At 45.9% G+C, this 17297-nt stretch overlaps 1 protein-coding gene across 1 annotated transcript in view; it reads left to right on the top strand.

Moving 5' to 3' along the window:
* Nucleotides 1–17297, top strand: part of MPP3 (membrane protein, palmitoylated 3) — a 92272-nt gene that overhangs the window by 51951 nt on the left and 23024 nt on the right. Inside the window, exons 12-14 of the mRNA XM_015423178.1 lie at nt 4929–4970; nt 7250–7414; nt 7774–7854. Coding sequence (XP_015278664.1) covers nt 4929–4970; nt 7250–7414; nt 7774–7854 — 288 coding nt within the window. The remainder of the gene's footprint in view (nt 1–4928; nt 4971–7249; nt 7415–7773; nt 7855–17297) is intronic.

Below are 17297 nucleotides of genomic sequence, written 5' to 3'. Positions count from 1 at the left end.
GTTCTGTTTTATCCATTAGGCCTTGTGTGCGAGCACTTGGAATGTTTGTGAAAATTCCGTTACGTCACCACAATTGAAGCTTGCTTTTACCTGGTATTTGTTTTTGTGTGTTTGTTTTTTTCATCTTCTTAATGAGCTTTTGTTTTCTGTGCACTTGAAGCTTCTTGTTGCATAGTGGGCTGCCTTGAGTCTAAGGAGAATTTTACATGGATAAATAAATAAGTGGGTGGGTGGTTAGGGATGGCTGACAGGCAAATGGCAGCTGCTTAGCCATTTCTAGCTTTGTGGGTTGAAGCCTACCAGCTACTCCATTCAATTGTATCCAGTTTTGCCCCTAGCCTTTTTATCAGTTAAAAGGGGCCCCTTTTCTTTCCAGCAGAAAACCTGATAGGATTCAGTTGTATGTCTTTTATCTAAAGGTTCTGGGACAAATAGGAAGACTGTCAGTTTTAACAGATGTTATCTCAGCTGGATATGTGCTTTTGGTGCTTCTGTGTAGTGATACTTACCTTGACCTGGGTGGCCCAGGTTAGTCCGATGTTGTCAGATCTTGAAATCTAAGCAGGGTTGGCCTTTGTTAGTACTTGGATGGAAGACCACCAAGGAATACCAGGGTTGCTACACAGAGGCAGGCAATGGCAAACTACCTCTGTTTGTCTCTTGCCTTGAAAACCTACAGGACTGCTGTAAGTTGGCCATTAGGTAGTGATAATTAAAGTATTGGGCTGTTCCTCTTCCATCTGCCCCTCCATACCTTCCTGTTCAAAGCAGTCATGCACTTTCTGCCCGGAATGGCCAACCGCAGCTCTGTTCTGGTATCCACATTTCCTTTGCAGTACATATGAGAGATGTATTACATGTAGGGTGCGTTCAGAGGGGCGCTTCTGCCGGCATAAACTGCACCGGTTGGAACCGGTGCAGTTTCTGCCGGCATAAACGCGATCACACACACACACACACACTCACCTCCATCTTCCAGATCCCTCCGGTGGACGCCCGCTTACACGCTGCGGGTGTCGGCGTTTTTTTTTTTTAAGGACAGTTTGAGCATGCGCATAGGCAGCCATTCAGAGAATGGCGATTTTTGCGCATGCTCAACCCCCCATTACATTTAAACTTTAAAGGTAAGGACTTACCTTTAAAGTTTAAAGCCCAACCTGGCCTCCCTGTAGTCCCGGACTCCTCCGGGAAGTTAAACTAAGTGCTTTTTTTTTCTTTCTTAACAAACGCTCAGGGCGAAGCTTCGCCCAAGTTCATATCGCTTAGTTTAAAAAAAAAATGGCGGGGGAAAGCCGGAAGCCTGAGGCTTCCGACGGAAATGGCTGTGGAACAGAGGAGAGCGATCAGACGCCAGGGTGCACCGTTTACAACCGTTGCACTCAGTTTACCACCACTTGGGACCTAGTGGCAGAGTGCAACGGTTTAAAGGGATTTACAACGGTTAGGGACGGGAGGCAGATGTTCGCCGTGTGAACGCCCGTAAGTACACCGGTTGGAACCGGCACCCTAACTGTTGTAAATCCCCCATCTGAACGCACCCGTAGAGTCGCACCAGTGATCTATTTGGAGTAGCACTTTCTGTTTGGTCTTGCAGAAGTTCTCCTGGCCTTTCAGAGCCTTGAGGATCCTTGATCTGGGAATCTTGGGACCCACATGGTGCTTGCCCATTTTCTGAAGGCAGCAGGATGGCCAGCAGAGAAATTGACACAGAAAATAGTGATTGGCTTGAAATAAGGCCAACACTGAGTAGTCCGGGTGAGAGGCTGGGTGAATTACTTGTTGGAGTAGAAGTTGTCTGGTTGTGCACACCAGCACCCCCTGGTTTTGACATGTCCCTTAGTGACCCAGTGGAAGAGGCTGTGGCTCTGTGGTAGAGCATCTGGTTGGCATGCAGAAGGTCCCAGGTTCAATCCCGGTCATCTCCACTTAAAAGGATCAAGTAGCAGGTGATGGGAAAGACATCAGCCTGAGACCCTGGAGAGCCATTGCCAGTCTGAGAAGACAAAACTGACTTTGATGGACCAGTGGTCTTATTCAATATAAGGCAGTTTCATATGTTCATATGGTCAATTTCATTCCGTCTTTCTTCTCCCAACTTGCTCTTGAGACTCTTTTGTGGGGAGTGACGGCCCCAGGTTTTTTTGCCCAGTAGGCGAGGATACATTCTGCCCCCCCCCCCCCGGGGAGGGCGGGACGGGGGGGGGGGCCGGGGGCCCATGTCGCCCTAGGTGACAGTCTAAAATTTAACAATAATGGGCCGGCCCTGTTTGTAGGTTAGTGAAGAAAACAGCTGAGCAAATTCAGTAACTTTCCCCCCTTCCTTTCAAAATGCTCAGGAAAAGCTGTTTCTACAGGGAAGTTTTCCTCTGCCTTGGCTTCCATATGAGAGTGCTTTTTAAAAAGCATCCATACAGCATTGTGCTCTAATAGCCCTTTCCCATCCTCGATATGTTTCCCCCCCCAACCTGTTTTTCTCCAATCTTTTTGGGAAGAGCACAGACCAGGTGTGGTCTGGCACTGTGTGGACAGAAAAGTGTGCATTTTCAAAGGTTTCCACATACATCAGTGCCATTTTCGTTTTGTCAGCTCTTATAGCGCTCCATCTGTCCCACTGTTCCACTGGAGGGCTTTGAGAGCTTTTTTAAAAACATATCAGTGATTACAGTAGCATTTTCTCAATTGCCAGTTCTTTTATGGGACTAAAGGGCTTCTTAGAGATCCTTTACAGAAAGGGAAATGATAGAGGTAAATGGTTGCAAGTAATCCAGGCACAAGCCCTGTCCAGATTTATGCCAGTGCACTGAAACAATAGTCCCCGGTGCCCTGGGGTACATTCATTACCGATCATGGGACCTTGCATGTGCCACTTCCTAACAGAAGACTCGCAACAGGCAGTGTTTGGGTTGTAGAAGATTTATGGATTATGAATCAACATGTCAGTTACCAGTAATGTTAAGTTGCATGGTTCTAGTGATGCAAACGGGCCTTCTTATACTGACTCTTTGTTGATTATTTACTCTGAATTTTGATGTTTTGTTCTTTCAAGTGCTCCATTAAGTATGATCCTACTGTGTAATTTCTGCATTGTTTAACATGTTATGTTAATGCCAATGCTTTATTTCAGCTCAGTTTTCAGGTTTCTCCTTGGTCCCAGATTTCTGTAATCCAAATCCTATCGCATTGTTTATTGGATGTCCCCATCCTGTTGATGGTACTGATTTACATGGTGTGATCTGCCTTCACCCTGCCCTGGCTAGCCCAATCTCATCCAATTTCGCCCCTGTGGCTAGTATTAGGATGGGAGACCTCCAAGGAATACCAGGGCTGCGGTGCATAGGCAGGCAGTGGCAAACCACCTCTGAAACATCCTTTGGCTTGAAAACTTGGGGGGGGGGGGTTCACCATAAGTTGACTGCTGTTAGCAGAAATCCTCGGATGGAGGATATATCCACTGGCCCAATACCGTTTTATGTACAACGGGGGCACGTGCGTTCTTTTACCCATGTATACAGAGGGTGGAATCAGACGGACTCTCCTATTTCCCCTAATGAAGGAGACAACACACCTGATGTTTAATAATAATTGTTGTCTTTACTAAATATTGTTGATATTCTCAAGCATACAAAAACAGATGCGTTCACACAAACACACAAGATTCTGTAGATACAGTAGCAATAGAAAGCAAAAATAATAACTTTGGACTAACAGGGAGGAGGTAATACACAGAAGGTTAATGGTTGATACTTATCTGATCCAGGCGAGAAGGGAATCTTCTCAATGGGGAAAACAGGAACAAAAGATCTATCTTTAGGGACTCTATATCACACGGATGGACCAGCCAACACATGTGGGTTCTCTTGGTCGCGATCCAAGAAAACACGTAAGAATCACCTGCAGTAGACTTAACTTGCAAGGTGGGGTAGGTATGGCTAGCGACAAACAAAAGGTTTGCATCGCCTTTTAAAACCTGGTTTTGGGGCTGGCCTCTGGGCCAACCTCTTAACTGTAGTCCGTCCTCTTCCCTATGTCTATTGGCCATTGGGAGGTGACGTACCTATCTAGAGGGAGTGGAACAATATTCAAATTCTAAACCTAACTTCAATGGGACCATTTGGTCAAGGTGTGAAACTTGTATTGCCATGGAAACCCTTTGTAGTAGAGTTCTGCTGGCTTGGTCCAGGAGCTGTAAACAGAATGTCCTTCCTTGTGATGCAAACCAGATCTGGGGTTACGTGTTATCCAAGGATCCTTCATGGTGGAATAGTTGTTGTTTCAAAAGTCCTCTGTGCTGAGCGTGATGGAGGATGCCTTCTTTTTCCCAAGGCAGGATGGGTAGGTGTGTGTGTGTCTTCATTAACATATTGGTGCAAACAGCACATTGGCAGATCAGCTTCCAGGTGCAGGCAAACTCAATGCAAGCAGACTACACAGCATTCCCAAACCCATACACAGATGCAGATACATTGCATACACATGAGTATCAGCACAATACAGATAAAAACACATTTTAAGCACACTTGCCAACACTGCGACTTGACAGCACTTTCCACTACCACCAGTGCGCCTTAGTGAAAAAAGCAGACTATAAATAATGCAAATAAATTTAAAAAATAGATTAAAAGAAAAACCTTGCTCCACCCCCCCTGTCTTTAGGGGTGCATTTTCTATGGACAGAAATTCCCTCTGTGTGCTCTGTGCCACTGCCTGACAGGGTGTGTGCGTGCGGGAGAACCATTTCTCTCCACTCATCTTTCCCCACAGCATGCTACAAATCAAATATCCTCCCTTCAACTGTGGCTTTTTGCCATTCTCGCTCTGCAAAAGCCCCGTGAAATCACTGCGGATGCAACATGAAACGATTGTTCCCCATGGAGGGTGTGTACTTTACCTTCTAACACCTGTCCCTTCTCTCTCCTCTTTCTCAACAGAAGACTGTGATTGCGAGGGATACTTCAATGGACAATATATAGGTGAGGAATCGGGCTTTTAGAAAACCTGTTTGAGCCTTGGTCCTGGGCATCCTACAACAGTACCTGCTTCTTGCATGGCAGCCAGAGTGGTCTAGTGGTTGTCAGACTAGGATCTGGGAGGCCCGGGTTCGAATCTCCACTCTGCCGTGGAAGCTTGCTGGGTGACCTTGGGCCAAGCACACACTCTCAGCCTAACCTATCCCACAGGGTTGTTGTGAGGATGAAATAGAGGAGAGGAGAACAATGTAAGCTGCTTCCGGTCCCCATCGGGGAGAAAAACAGGGCATAAATTACTGTACCGTATACAGAATGAAGTGTGAGTCCAGTGGCACTTTAAAGACAAGCAAAGTTTAATTCTGGGTATAAGCTTTCATGTGCATGCATGCTAAAGCTTATATCCAGAATTAAACTTTGTTGGTCTTAAAGGTGCCACTGGATTCACACTTTGTTCTGTTGCTTCAGACCAACATTGCTGCCCACCAGTGTTTCCTCTAAACTGAGTTAGTGTGAGCTAGCTCACAGCTTTTTAGCCTCCGGCTCACACATTTCTGCCTTAGCTCAGGAAGGAGGGCTCCGGAGCCAATTAATGTATGCAGCAGCCAAAATTGCTCGCTCACGACTTTTAACGCCAGCAGCTCACAAGGTAGGATTTTTGCTCACAAGACTCCACAGCTTAGAGGGAGCATTGCTGCCCACCTGTACTGTATATAGACAAGGCTGTGAATATATTCTGAGTTTAGCCCATGCCTCTGGGGAAAAAATAGGTTCTGTACCAGGAAATGTCAGCGTACATCAGTCATATACTTCTTGCACATAGCTGCAGAATAAGAACAACAACAGTTGGTTTTATTCCCCGCCCTTCGCTACCCTAAGGAGTCTCAGAGCAGTTTATAATTACCTTCCCTTCCTCTCCCCACAACAGCCACTCTGTGAGGTAGGTGGGGATGAGAGAGCGCTGAGAGAACTGTGACTGGCCCAAGGTTACCTAGCTGGCTTCATGAGGAGGAGTGGGGAATCAAACCTGCCGCTCTTAACCACAACACCAAACGGGCTTTCTACACCAAACTGGCTCTGTCTGTTTGCTCTCTCTTTGCTTCTCATGGTCATGAAATTTGCTCAGCTTCCACACCAGCACCAGCCACACATAGTGATGAGACAGAAGACCTAGAAACCTCCATTTGGTAGATGGCAGATAATTGGGATTGTTGAATACTAGATTCTGCACCATGATAGCTAAATTGTCCAACTAGGATCTGAAAGACCCAGGTTCGAATACCCCTCTGCCGTGGGTGACCTCGGGCCTGTCTTTCTCTCAGCCTACCTACTTCACAAGGTTCTCGTTGTGAGGCTAAAGTGGAGAAGGGTGGGAATGATCTTGTAAGCTGTTTGAGGTCCCCTTTGGGGAGAAAAGTAGGATATCAGTTCAGTTCAGGATATATGTATCTAATCAAATAAATAGGTGAGGGAGAGCATGCTTGGAAGTAGGTCCTGGTTTCCCAATCCTGCCACTTGTGGCCACTGAACTGATTGCAGCCTCCAAGGCCTAGCAAAGTGCCTGATTTTTGGGGACTCCGGAAATGTGGCCCTGCATTACCCCAACCCTGGACGGATCTAATAACACATCTGCGCACGTCAGCTGTTCATTAAAATCAGGAGCGGAAGTACATTTTTGCACCCCATACATTTGGGGCGTTAGATTGCTGGGGGGGTTGGCCAGAGGCCTCTCCACCAGGGGTTCTGTGCTCTGGAACTCTTACCAGTCACCCCGCCTGAGCCAATCTCTGCCTGCATTCAGAAGCTCGGTGAAGATTTCTTCTTTAGGCGGGCTTTGGGACTGCGAGCTTCCCTCTACCCCTTTCTATTCTGGTTTTATGATTTTATTGTATTTTGGGGAGAATCTGTTAATGCATTTTTTTAAATTCAAAGACGAGGAGGGGAGGGCTTGATTTACTGTAGTCTGAGAATTACCAGATGACTGTACAGAAGGGCAGTCCAAACTGAATCGCCACTTTGGGGTCAGGAAGCCATTTTTCTCCAGGCCAGTTTGGCTGGAGATCCTGGGTGTTGTTTTTTTTGTCATCTTCTGGGTGTGAAACAGCGATCACTGGGGGTGTGGGGGGGAGGTATTTGTGCATTTCCTGCATTGTGCAGGGGGTTGGATTAGATGACCCTGCAGGGCCCCTTCCAGCTCTTTGATTCTATGATTCTAAGCTAAGCAAACCCGCAATTCAACGTCGGGGGATGCGTGGTGACAATAACATTGCTTTTGGGCCTTGTAGCTGGCTTGCGGCGGAGCTTCCGGCTGAGCCGAAAGGAGAAGCAGACCAGCCAGCCCGAAACCAAGCAAGCCGAACCACCCCAGACCTCCGAACTCCTCACCTACGAGGAAGTCACCAAATACCAGCAGCAGCCGGGTGACAGGAAGAGACTGGTGGTTTTGATTGGTGAGTCACTCTGTGAGGGAGGGATACAGTGGCCTCGCCCGGGGCCAGTTTCTATAATAAGAGGCGCCAGAGCTCAGACCCATTTCTTTCCAAACCTCAGAAGAGAGAAGGATAATCCCCAGGGGCTCTTGTCTCCTCAGCAAGGTGTGAGGCACTCTGGAAGGGGGGGCTTTTTTCATCACAGATGGAACCCAGGTAGTTTCAAATTACCGTGTACATTTTTGTTGCATAGAAAATCGGTGGCAAAAAGTGCTGGGTGAGAAATGTGTATTTCTCCCCCCCCCCTTCCTTTTGCTGTAGGGCACCTGTGTCCATGTGCTCTGCCCACTGACACACCTGTCTCCTCTGTCCCTCTTCAGGTTCTTTGGGGTCCCGATTAAATGAACTCAAGCAGAAGGTGGTGGCAGAGAACCCACAGGAGTATGGGGTTGCTGTGCCACGTAAGTAGTCTTTTAAAACTACCGTATTTCCTCCCCGCTCTCGCTCCCCTTCCATAGCACTGGAATCATTTATTTGCAACCTGACGGCTCTTGACGATTTGTTGTGTGCAACCTGAGAAGTGTAGGGTTGGCAGGCTGTGTGGAGTAGGTGTAAGAGGGAGCAAATATCCAGAGATCCTGGCAGTAGGAGCAGCAGGAGGCAAGGAGCCAGCAAGGGAGAGCAAGAGACAAACACTGTGGAACAGTAGGGTTCAGAGGGGTGTTTCTACAAAGGGATTAGAATGGTAGTTCATGGAACGGCACAGGAGGTTGCTTCTATAGGGGATAGTAATGTGGTCTGTTGCACTGTTCATTGTACGTATCACCTCTTTTTATTGCCATGCTCTCTGTTTTCTAACCCCTTCGTTATGGTGTGCCACATCTTAGACCGGTTTTCATTTGCGTGGTTGTTCCAGTTCTGTAATCCTAGTCCTTCTGCACTGTTTACCGGAGGTGTTTGCTGCCTGATTGGATTGCTTTTCATATTTTGTAATCTGCCTTGAGACTCCTTGAGAAAGGCGGGCTATATATGGAGTTGATGATGATGATGATAATAGGCAGAAGAAGCAGCATTAGGCAGACATAGGTCAACGAAGAGGCATCGTCCTACTGTTATTTGGGCCTGAGGTCTACACTGAAATTGCTAGCCAACCGGGATGTTGAACACGAGAGCCGGTTAGGGCCGGGAGGAAAACAAGGAACGCCACCTTAAGTCTATAAAGCGGGATGCAAATATTTTAAGTAAGTATGACAAGAATGTTCTAATGTTTCTTCCAGCTTTCTGGGCTGACTCTGTGGCAGAGGAAGCTGCCCATGTTCTCCCCAGGAGCCACATTCTGATTTCATTGAGGCTGAGTGGTGTTATTATAGTCACTGGTCAACCTCTTCTTGAACTGTTCTTTCCTAAAGCCATTGCTTGGTACCTGTGGGCCGAAGGTACAGAAAAACATGTTCAGCTGGGCAGCAGGAAGTGTTCCCTGACTTTTTAAAAGAAGTAGGCTCTGGGAGACCAAGGTTCAAATTCCCGTTCTGGCTTGTACTCTTGCTGGGTGACCTCGGACTAGTCTCTGTCTCTCAGGTTGACCAATCTTACAGCGGGGTTGTTGTGAGGATAATATGGAGGAGGGCAGATTGAGGTTGCAGACTGCTTTGGGTCCCCACTGAGGAGAAAAGCAGGCTATAAATAAATAAATCTTCAAGCATTTTTAAAAAACGGACTCAATACAGTCACAGTACCCCAAATAATCAGCTTCAGCTAAGCATACCTGGACTCTGTTTTGCCACTCTGTACTCTGATACAAAATAAATAAGAGCTGGATGCATTATCTTGAGCTTCAGGAAACCTAGGTCTTGATGCAGTCCAGGTGGATGCATTGTCTTGAGCTTCAGGAAACCTAGGTCTCGATTCAGTCCAGGTGGATGCATTGTCTTGAGCTTCAAGACAATGCATCCACCTGGACTGAATTGAGACTTGGGTTTTTTGTCTCATTACCAATGCTGATTTCTCCACGCCTATTACTCCTCTGCATATCTCACCTAAATCCAATCATGCCTGCTATTATTATTCACCTGCTATTATCATTTGCCTGCTAATGTCATTAAGCATCTGAAATCATTCCACTATCCAATAAATAGGACAGATGGACTCCCATTCTAGCTGTATCTAAAAAAGTGAGCAGTGACTCATGAAAGCTCCTACCCTGTCACATATTTTGTTAGTCTTTCAGGTGCTACTGGACTCTTGCTCTTTTCTGCTGCTACAGACAGACTAACATGGCTACCCATCTTGATCTGTATCCATAAAAAAGGCTGGGAGGATTTTCTCTTACTGCTGACTCGTTTATTATTTCCTTGGCAAAACTTGCCACCTTTTCTTGGCTCTCCATTATCTAGGAAGGGAAAGCTTCAAGAAGATGCTCCAGATCCTCCAATGGTGCCAGATGAAAGTCATCAAAGAACAATGAGGACAGGAGGTGAAGGACCTCTCAAGTGCTTTGAAGGGGCACCTCTGTTTAGGATGGCCTTGTGACTCTGCACTTGAGAGGTCCTTCACCTCCTGTCCTCATTGTTCTTTGGACTTTGTCCACTGGACTTTGAAGCCTATAATTCTGCTTAGGGTGGCATCCTTAGTAGCTGGTGTGTTGCATTTAAGTTGGATTGAATTTTTCTGCAAACAAGTCACAGCAGGCCGTGGAAGGTTCTTCTTGTTTGTTTAATGCTTTCAGCTTTAAAGTATGCTTTAGCGTTTAGGAAAGCTTTATCCCATATAGAGCAGATGTAGCAGAGAAACAAGTTTCCTTTTTCTCCACTGTGATGGCTAGGCAGTAGGCCCTTCAACTCATCTTTAATGGCACTCATTCAGAGTCTTAATGTCACATACAGTTCAGCCATCAGCCCTAACAATCCAGAAGCTACAGCTTTGTAGATAATAGGAAGGCACCTGAGCTCTAGGCTTGTAGGAACAACTGTGTTAAGGAGCTGTGACTCAGTGGTAGACCATTTGAACAAAGTTTGAGTCCAGCGGCACCTTTAAGACCAGCACATGAAAGCTTATACCCAGAATTAAACTTCGTTGATCTTAAAGGTGCCGCTGGACAAACTCTGTTCTGTTGCTTCAGACCAACACGGCTACCCACCTGAATCTATCTTCAAGGTAGAGCATTTGTTCGGCCTGTAGATGGTCCCAGGTTCCATCTCCAGCATCTCCAATTAGAACGATCATGTAGAACAATGGTGGCGAACCTATGGCATGGGTGCCAGAGGTGGCACTCAGAGCCCTCTCTGCGGGCACGCGTGCCATCACCCCAGCCAGGCCCAGACCATCATTAAAGTGTCGAATTCTCTGCCAAATAATTTTAAGTACATGAAAGCATTTGGGATTGCTTTCCTTACTTTGTTTGGATGATCTTAAGTTAATGTATGAGTTGTTTTTTCTAAAGTAAAACCTCAGTATTCAGGTTAAGTTGCCGTGTTGGCACTTTGCGATAAATAAGTGGGTTTTGGGTCACAGTTTGCGCACTCGGTCTCTAAAAGGTTCACCATCACTGAGGTAGGGAGGGCGGGGTAAAAATCTAATAAATAAATAAATAAATAGAAGATGATATGAAAAACTTCCACCTGAGAACCTGGAGAGCTGTTGCCAGTTTGAGTAGACAGTGCTGGCCTTGGTAGACCAGTGGTCTGACCCAGTATATGTTAGCTTCCCCTGTTCAGTCACCTGAGTCCTGTCTCTTTTCTAGAAGTCAGCTTGGGATTCAGCAGGTTGCTAGTGAAGTCAGGCTTCACAGGGAAGTCAGCATCCAGTTGGGATCCATCAGCTTCCAGAAAGTCAAGTGGATGCAATGATTCTCATCAAGCAATGATCTATCCATGACAGCTCCGTTTAAGAGGTGTTCCACCCACAGATCCCCAGTGGCCCCTCAAGGGCTCTTTTTGTAGCAGGAACTCCTTTGCATATTAGGCCACACCCCCTAATGTAGCCAATCCTCCAAGAGCTTACAGAGCTCTTCTTACAGGAGCTACTGTAAGCTCTTGGAGGATTGGCTACATTAGGGGGGGTGTCGCTTAATATGCAAATGAGTACCTGCTACAAAAAGAGCCCATCAATCAAAGAAGCTTGTTTGGATGGGTACACAAGAGAGGGACTTTTCAGTGGCAGCCCCACGATTATGGAACAACTTCCCCTGGGAAGGGCTCCTGGCCCCCTCACTTTTCGATCATTAGGAGGCAGATGAAGACAGTTTTATTTAGGACTGCATCTAATTAAAGCAGTCCTAAATTGTGATTTTAAAGTTTGGTTTTGTGCATTTTTGTGTAGCCTATTTGTGTATTTTATTTATGTCATATGCTGCCTCAAGCTCCGTAAAGAAGAAAGGGCAGCTAATAAATATTTTAAATAGACTTCCAGATACCTTGATACATTCCTTTTCAGTTATCACCAGGGGTTCAACTGACTGTAGAACCAGGTAGGTCCTATGTGGCAACACTCCTCTGAGCCAGCTGGGGTCAAAAAAGGGCCGTGACCAGTGGGACATATGAACATATGAATCTTTCTCATACCAGGTCAGCTGAACACTTCCTGCTCCGGCAAGCAGAGTCTTTTAAGGCTCTTATGCAGAGAGGGGGCATTCCCAACACCAGCTACCTGAAATCCTTTAACTAGAGATGCCTGGGATTGAACCAGGGACAATAAAATAAAAAAGAGGTGCCCTTTCCACTGAGCCACAGCCAGTTTGGTGTAGTGGTTAAGTGCACGGACTCTAATCTGGGAGAATTGGGTTTGATTCCCCACTCCTCCACTTGCAGCTGCTGGATGACCTTGGGCAAGCCATAGTTCTCTCAGAGCCATTCTCTCAAGGACAGTTCTGGAAAGAGCTCTTTTTTTTGAGTTGTTAAGCCGCTCCGAGACTCTGAGTGAAGGGTGGGGTATAAATCCAGTCTCCTCCTCCTCCTCCTGCTGCTGCTGCTGCTGCTGCTGCTGCTGCTTATCCTTGCTATGTTTATTCTCACATTCACAGACTGAGACCTGGTCTCTGCCTCAACAGAGCCCTTGAGATAGCTCTCCTATGCTTAGTATATGAAATTGGACAAATATTCCAATTAACCATTCTTGGGTTGCTGAAAGGACAGGATGGAATAACCAGTATGGCCACACCCAGTCACTGGAGAGAGAGAACTATTGAAACTAGCAAGATCAAAGGGAGGAAGAGAACTGGCAGCTTCCAGCATGGAACAAGTAGATGTTTTGAAGCCTCTGTTATGGCATTATGTACATTCACATGTGACTTGCCATGTGGGCTGTGAGGCTGGAAGACGAAACTGTCCCCAAATGCAGCTGCGTTTTTGATGATGGATCAGAGCCGATCCCCCGTCTGTTCATGGTGTGAGCCGGAAATCATGTGCTGACTTAAATGTATGTGTATAGCAATGTGCTAAAGGAATCGAGAAACGTCCCAGAGCGTCATAAATCATGTGCATGCATGCGTGCGCTAGACATAATCCGGTCCCAATGCCCAGTTCAGCTGCCCATTTCTGATGATCTGAGAGTTGCACAGATGGGCCTTCGATCCACTGGGGATCCCAAACGCAGATGGTGCCTTCTACCCGGAAGGGTTCCTGATGCACCTGAGCTGGGGTGGGGGGGAGTGCTTCTCATGCCAAGTGGAGGGGGAGGAGTCGCCTGCCCTCCCGTGGGATTCTCCTTGGTCCGTTCACTGTGATTCTTGGCACACTCTTCAGAGCATACCGAGTCCCCTGTGCACTGTAACTAGAGAAGGTTGGCATGGAAATAGTATTTGAGCAGTCAAATATCTGTCTCAGAACAAGCAAGGCCTCGCTGTTGCTGTTAGACTCATGAGAGTTGGAAAGGGAGTCTAAGGACATCTACCACCCTGAGCCTCGCTTGTGGAGGGAGTGGTGGGGTATAAATTTGATAAATAAAATAAAAACAAAGTTTGTCTCAGTGATCAGAGTCTATCACCCACCAGACCCATCTACGAAACTCAGATCGAGGAGGCTGATTATGGTACAGGGGGCAAAGCAAAACAGCCATGGGTGGCTTCAGCAAGTGAGCCATGCTGCGTATTGCAACGGGCAGCTGCAAATCCCAGGCTGTCTAGCCAATTTGGTTTAGGGGGAAATTCCTTCCTGACTCCAAATTACAGTGATCAGTCAAAGCGTGAATCTGAAAGAAATCCACATTAAGTAACCCCAGAAGAAAATGCTGTTTACCAAAAAAAATCCTTGCTGGTTGTGACACTCCTTGTTGCTCTTGGGAGGGAGGTAACGAGAGGAGGACCCCCAAAATGAACATGTAGTGGAAAATAAGGTCTTCCTGACCCCACTGAGCTGCTAATAAAAGCCGCTGAATTCCATTTCAGATCTATCACTGTTAACTTTTTTTCTGGATTGCTTCTAGTTTTTGTGATTCTAGTTCTATTGTGTGTTTGTGGGCAGTCTTATGCTATTTGACTGCATGCTGCCGCTCCCCCCCCCCGTGAAATCAACAATTAAGGTGGGCTGTAAACCCAATAAATGTTTCAGGCAAACCGTTCCAGAGTTTTACATTCCTGTAGTAAGAAGACCTTCTGGTTTTCAGCTTCTCGGCTCTCTTCAATATGCTCCTTTTTGGTGCTGAACCCCTGCAGTCTAATGTTACTTAGAAGCTCGTGTTCTTCGGTTATATTTATTGCGGGTTGCTAAGAGTGAAAAAGTGTCATTTTTTGGCACTGAGAGCCCATCTGGGCCAATACATAGTTGTTAGTTTTGTACAAAAGCTGTTGAGCAGCACAGATTTAGAAGGAGCGAAGGTGGGGGCAGAACTGGGGATGGCTCACCTCCAGAGCATCCTTAGAATGCTTCTGTATCTTACTGCCACCAAAAGACTATTGGCAGAGCACCTGCTTAGCACTCAGAAGGTCCCAGGTTCAAACTCTGACATTTCCAGTGAAAGTGTTCAGGTAGGAGGTGATGCAAAGTACCTCTGCCTGAGACCCTGGAGAGAGCGGCTGCTACTCAGAGTAGACATAACTGACTCTGATGGGCAAGTGACTTGCTATAAGGCAGGTTCATGTGTTTGTGCAAGTTTCTGAATTAAAAAACACACCACAGTTGTCTGGGGAGCTCTGTCTAGGTATATTGTTGCCTCCCCCCCACCTTTTTTCATAGGCAGAAGAAAAAAGAGCACAGCAGGATTTGAACACTGCCAGCTTGGTGTAGTGGTTAAGTGTGTGGACTCTAATCTGGGAGAACCGGGTTTGATTCCCCACTCCTTCACTTGCAGCTGCTGGATGACCTTGGGCAAGCCGTAGTTCTGTCAGAGCTGTTCTTGAAAAAGAGTAGTTTCTGTCAGAGCTCTCTCAGCCCAACCTACCTCACAGGATGTCTGTTGTGGGGAGGGGAAGGGAAAGGAGTTTGTAAGCCGCTCTGAGACTCCTTCGGGAAGTGAAGGGCAGGGTATAAATCCAATCTCTTCTTCTTCTTGATTGCCTTTTTTCCCCTTTATGGCACGGTATGGGCAAGAGGGTATGTTTGCATTCCTATCAGACGTGGCTTTTACCCCTCCCGTTGCCAACTACATTTGGTGCAGGCATCTGCTTGCCTTAAGTTATGGCTCTGTTTTAGAGCCATGGGAGATGCACCTTCTGCCTCAGAAGGATGATCAACCATCACTGAGGCACCGAACAGGAAACCCGTGACATAATAAATCACAATGAGAGAGACCGTGTGGTATAGCCGTTGGAGTAGTTTAGTTTAGTTTATTCAATTTATAACCCGCCCTACCCGGCAAGAGAGCTCAGGGCAGCTTACAGCATTAATAAAGCAATAAATAACAATTCGACCCTAAATAATTCATAACAGCCTCAGCAATTCCAGTTAAAAATTTCAGATGGCAGCATAACAATGACTAACTATTGTGCCTGCTGCAATGATGTCAGGGAGGGTGCATTCTCTTAAGAGACCAAAGTCAGCCGACGCTGATGCCAAGTTGGCATAGGCAATGCCATAAGGCAGGTAAGGCCAATTGAGTAGGTTGATCAAGCTGAGCAGGAAAAGTTTCGGGGGGGGGGAATGGGTTGGAGGTTTGAACTCCCTTTTATCTGTGTACCACAAAGAAACCTCTATAGATTCCTAGGATGAGAGACAGCCATTGTTAGTTTGGTTGCAAGTGCTGAGTTTTCTCCATGATAGATCTGTACCCTGTCTTGCTTTCCCCCAAACCACATTTGCAGGAAGGAAATACCTTTTAATCTACCGTGTCTGTGCTTTACATATGCCTAATGAAGAGAGAGGAGGAGAAAAGAGAGGACACAGAAGTTAACAAATTAAAACGGAGCAAAGAGCTAGGTGTGAAAATGACAGATAAGATGTGGGGGGGAAAGAGACTTCTATCTATTAAGAGTGTTGCAATTTGCACCTCTGTCAGGGAGTCTCGATATAATTTATTATATAAATGGTGCAAGAGACTAGTACGATTAAATAGAATACAGAGAACTAATTCAATTCATTGCTGCTGTTTTTCCTGTTCAAATTTCCAATGGAAACTCACTGTGGCATAGTGGTTAGAATGACAGGCTAGGATCTGGGAGACTCAGGTTCAAATCCCCGCTCTGCCATGAAAGCTCGTTGGGTGACCATGAGCCAGTCACACACTCTTAACCTAACCTACCTTACAGGGTTGTTGTGAGGATAAAATGGAGGAGACAAGAATGGTGTAAGCCACTTGGGGTCCCTATTGGGGAGAAGGCTGGGTGTAAATGAAGCAAATTAATGAACAAATGAATAAATATATCTCATCATATAGAAAGAAAGAAAGAAAGAAAGAAAGAAAGAAAGAAAGAAAGAAAGAAAGAAAGAAAGATTGTGTCTTGTGTGACGGTGCCTGCAAATTCAGAGGTTTTGGTCACAAGCAAAGCATGTAGTTTTCCAAATGATGGGGCTAAGTCAGGGAAAAAATGATGTTGCAGTGAGTATTTTGAATTGTCTGAAGATGGAGAGGCAGGATCCAAGAATGCTGTCAGTGGAAACTGTGTTCATAGTAGTCCTGATCTTATTATCTTGCCATTAAAAATGTGTTTTGCTACCGAGTTCCATGGAATTGTTAACCAAAAGCTTTGGGGAAATTTGTGCATAGGTGTGTTTTTAAAAAGGCAATGGGCAGTTTGTGTATTTCAGAAATGTATCATGCTATACTTTTGTTTCAGAAAATAAAGTTTTAAAATACCCACTGAGTTCTCTGTTGCAGATTAGTGTTGCAAATGGGTCTTGGCTTTGGAAAAAAGTTCTAGATAGATCTGCAAGTTTGCCAACTGGATATTTCCCCTATTAAATTACCGCTGACTCTCATACAATCCCTGCCTGTGCTCTGAGATTTTCATCAGAGTCTTTGCACTGCATGCCCCACACGTAAAGAATGAAAGCAGGCAGTCACTTCTTAGTGGCGGTACCATGATTATGCAACTGTCACTATCATTTTGGCGCCAGGTGAAGAAGTTTTTGTTTTTCTTTAGTTTTGACTGATGGTTGGTTTTATGGTGATCCTGTGATATTCGGTGGTTGCATTAGAACAGCTGCTATAGTTTTAACAGCCTTTGGTGAAGTTTACTGAGTTAATTGTTGCTGCTGTTTGTAAACTAGATTTTAGTTTTAACCTACTTGCTGCCTCATTAAAGGTTCCATGGAATTGTACTGTGTTCCAATTTGCAATACTTCAGTACTTTAGAAGTTTTAATGGGAAGGGGCCAGAATTCTCTTAAATTAACTCATTAAAATCTGCTGTTGCATAGAGACCTGTCCTTTCTTCCTCTCTTTGTTCCAGTGTCCACTTTCATCTTTCACCTGCTGTAGTGAGCAGGTTTCCAGCTATGCTGCACTGAAGGCAGGGTGGAAGAGAGAAGGCAGAATAT

This window comes from Gekko japonicus, unplaced genomic scaffold, assembly GCF_001447785.1.
Source record: "Gekko japonicus isolate JY-2015 unplaced genomic scaffold, Gekko_japonicus_V1.1 scaffold661, whole genome shotgun sequence".
Taxonomy (NCBI): Eukaryota; Metazoa; Chordata; class Lepidosauria; order Squamata; family Gekkonidae; genus Gekko; species Gekko japonicus.
This window is presented reverse-complemented; position numbering and strand designations above follow the sequence as displayed.